This window comes from Mandrillus leucophaeus, unplaced genomic scaffold (genome assembly GCF_000951045.1).
Source record: "Mandrillus leucophaeus isolate KB7577 unplaced genomic scaffold, Mleu.le_1.0 Scaffold17, whole genome shotgun sequence".
NCBI lineage: Eukaryota > Metazoa > Chordata > Mammalia > Primates > Cercopithecidae > Mandrillus > Mandrillus leucophaeus.
In genome coordinates this window covers 5,676,713-5,680,383 of record NW_012101698.1, presented here as the reverse complement: position 1 = coordinate 5,680,383, position 3,671 = coordinate 5,676,713, and the positions used below count along the sequence as shown (strand labels likewise).

The window sequence follows — 3,671 nt, the reverse complement described above, 5'->3', positions numbered from 1 at the left end:
GGCAGAAGAATTGCTTGAACCCAGGCGGTGGAGGTTGCAGTGAGCTGAGATCGTACCTTTGCGCTCCAGCTGGGCAACAAGAGCAAAACTCCGTCTCAAGAAAGAAAAAAAAAAAACAAAAGAAGTCCCCACAAGGAACAGCTTACTTTTGCCAGATTTTTAAATTCCACCTGTGGCTGGGGGCTCTCCCCATGGCTTCACTTTTAGTACATGTTTCTTCTGTTTCTTTTTCTTTTTTTCCTACTGGAAGACCTCATTTTCCTTGTCCATCTCTTTGGCCTGCCGCGGCTGCTCCATTTTTTTGTTTTTTGTTTTTTGAGACAGGGTCTTGCTCTGTCACCAGGGCTGCAGTGCAGTGGCGCAGTCTCAGCTCACTGCAGCCTGCAACCTCTACCCTCCACCTCCTGGGCTCAAGAGATCCTCATACCTCAGCCTCCCGAGTAGCTGGGACTACGGGTATGTACCACCATGTCCAGCTAATGTTTGTATCGTTTGTAGAGAAAGGGTTTCGGTATTTTGCCCAGGCTGGTCTCGAACTCCTAGGCTCAATAAATCACCCACCTCAACCTCCCAAAGTGCTGAGATTGCAGGCATGAGCCACCGCACCTGCCCTTGCCTGCTTTTTTTTTTGAGACTGAGTCTCACTCTGTCACCCAGGCTGGAGTACAGTGGCACGATCTTGGCTCACTGCAACCTCTGCCTTGTGGGTTCAAGTGATTCTCCTGCTTCAGCCTCCCAAGTAGCTGGGACTACAGGCACTCACCACCATGCCTGCCTAATTTTTGTAATTTTAGTAGAGGCAGAGTTTTACCTTGTTGGCCAAGCTGGTCTCAAATTCCTGACCTCGAATGATCCACCTACCTCGACCTCCCAAAGTTCTGGGATTGCAGGCATGAGCTACTGCACCTGGCCTTGCCTGTTTCTTGAGCTGCTTCAGAGGCTGCTTCTTGCCACCTTCAAGGCAAGACTTGGTTCTTGCCACTCTTACCCCTACCCTGCTACCAAAACCTACATCTTGTATTTTTTAGGCATTTCAAAGTAGATTACACTTTTAAATCAAGTGGTTAAGGTAGGATCTCCTGAAGTAGGTGAAATCTGGGCAAAGACTTGAAGGAGAGAAGGGAGTTAGCATATTATCTGGGGACAGTAGTCCCAAGCACAACACAGCCAGTGCAGAAGCCCTAAGACAAGAGCATGACTGGCATGTTCTCGGAGCAGTACTGGGGCCCTGTGGGGGAGCGAAGTAAGGGAGAGAAAGAGAGAGTAGTAGGAAATGAGAGCTGAGGTGTAATGGGGAGCAAATCATGCAGGACCCTGTATGCCATTATAAGGGTTTCAACTTGTATTTTGAATGAAACGAGGAATTATTGGAAGGTTTTTGGGCAGAGAAGTAACGTGAGCTGACTCACATTTGAAAAGAATCAGTAGGCCCATTGCAGTGACTCACACCTATAATCCCAGCGCTTTGGGAGGCTGAGGCAGGAGGATCACTTGAGCCCAGGAGGCTGAGGCTGCAGTGAGCCAAGATTGTGCCACTGTACTCCAGCATCTCCTATAAATGAATTTTTAATACTAAAAAGGTTACTTGAGATTTAAGCTCCTAACCAGTTTGTTTCTTGTGCAGCCCACAGAACTTAATTGCCCAATCTCAGTCTGGTACTGGTAAAACAGCTGCTTTTGTGCTGGCCATGCTTAGCCAAGTAGAACCTGCAAACAAATACCCCCAGGTAAGGATTTATGAATTTAGGTTTCTACTAATGCATAGATAGAGGGGATTTCCATTTGATGGATTAAAAGCCAAGCTGTGGGCCGAGTGCGGTGGCTCAGGCCTGTAATCCCAGCACTTTGGGAGGCTGAGGTGGGCAGATCACCTGAGGTCAGGAGTTCTAGACCAGCCTGGCCAACATGGTGAAACCCCATCTATACTAAAAATAAAAAATTAGCCGGGCCTGGTGGTGTGTGCCTGTAATCCCAGCTACTTGGGAGGCTGAGGCAAGAGAATCATTTGAACCTAGGAGGCGGAGGTTGCAGTGAGCTGAGATCACACCGCTGCACTCCAGCCTGGACAAAAAGAACGAAACTCTGTCTCAAAAAAATAAAATAAAAGCCAAGCTATGCATTTATGCATTACTTTTTACACAAACTAAAACTCCTTAAATTGAGCACAAATAATGTGGAATATCCTCTAACAGCAATAAAAATCCTGTTTCCTTTTTCATGGTGTGCCAATTCTGGGATGCTTCTTATAGGCCTGGCTCCTTTACTTGCAGGAAAACCTGTTTCATCAGCAACTGTCATCCATTAGAAAGTTCTGAGAGCTTTTTGAGTAAATGAAAAGAAAGCTAATGCCAACTGGAACTTTAGATCCGTGCTCATGGGTAGGTTTTGTACTGCAATGGCCAGTGTCTGTTTCCAAGTGTCTTTACCTACCCAGAGTTCTGACACCTAAGAATTCTAGCTTATGACGCTGTAGCTTAAAGAATCAAATGGTGTACACTTGAATGTACATACTCTTTCCTTCACCTTCAGCTGGAGGAGTGGCTAAGTCCTAATGGTAATTCCCCTTTGCAAAAGAACTATTGTCTTGAATTTGCACTCTGCACTCTTTCCCTACCAGTGTCTATGCCTCTCCCCAACGTATGAGCTCGCCCTGCAAACAGGAAAAGTGATTGAACAAATGGGCAAATTTTACCCTGAACTGAAGCTAGCTTATGCTGTTCGAGGCAATAAATGTGAGTATGTGAATGTGGTCCTAAATCATCAACCTAATTCTTTTTATTTTGAAACATTTCAAAACATACCCAATAGTTGAAATAATACAATAAACACATGTATTTTCCCACCTAGATTCAAAAACTTAACATTTTGCCATATTTGCTTTACATAAATGTATACATTTTTGTCAAACCATTTGAAAGTAAACTGCAGACATGCACCTCATCAGGACATTCCTTGGCATCCCAGCACTTTGGGAGGCTGAAGTGGGCAGATCACCTGAGGACAGGAGATAGAGACCATACTGGCCAACATGGTGAAACCCCATCTCTACTAAAAATAGAAAAATCATCCAGGCATGGTGGCGTGTGCCTGTAGTCCCAGCTACTCAGGAGGCTGAGGCAGGAGAATCACTTGAACCCGGGAGGTGGAGGTTACAGTGAGCCAAGATCATGCCACTACACTCCAGCCTGGGCGACAGAGCAAGACTCTGTCTCAAAAAAAAAAATTTTTTTTTTTTTGGTAAAGACTTCTTTTTGTAAAGACAGTGTCTTGCTATGTTGCCCAAGTTGGTCTAGAACTCCAAGTCTCAAGCAATCCTCCTGCCTCAGCCCCTCAAAGTGATGGGATTACAGGTGTGAGCCACTAGGCCAGGACTGAATTTGTTTAATTACCTAATCTACTTCTCTTCATCAGCAGAATAAAAACCCAGAATGTTTATGGCTATTGACTCTGGGGATTATTCTGTTAATTCTTTTTTGTTACTAATTTTTTCTACACTAGTTTTGTTTTACAACTAATATTACTTAAGTAATTTTAAAAGTGTTGTTGGCCAGGCGTGGTGGCTCATGCCAGTAATCTCAGCACTTTGGGAGCCCGAGGTGGCTGGATCATTTTAAGGTTAGGAGTTCGAGACCAGCCTGACTAACATGATGAAACCCTGTCTCTACTAAAAA

General features: G+C 44.8%; 1 protein-coding gene across 4 annotated transcripts in view; it reads left to right on the top strand.

Annotated features, from left to right (window-relative positions):
• The window catches only part of LOC105537224 (ATP-dependent RNA helicase DDX19B-like), a 44,390-nt gene that overhangs the window by 31,413 nt on the left and 9,306 nt on the right, over window positions 1–3,671 (top strand). For all 4 annotated transcript variants that reach the window (XM_011976780.1, XM_011976782.1, XM_011976781.1 and 1 more), the window contains 2 exons: window positions 1,625–1,727; window positions 2,618–2,749. In XM_011976780.1, coding sequence (XP_011832170.1) covers window positions 1,625–1,727; window positions 2,618–2,749 — 235 coding nt within the window. The remainder of the gene's footprint in view (window positions 1–1,624; window positions 1,728–2,617; window positions 2,750–3,671) is intronic.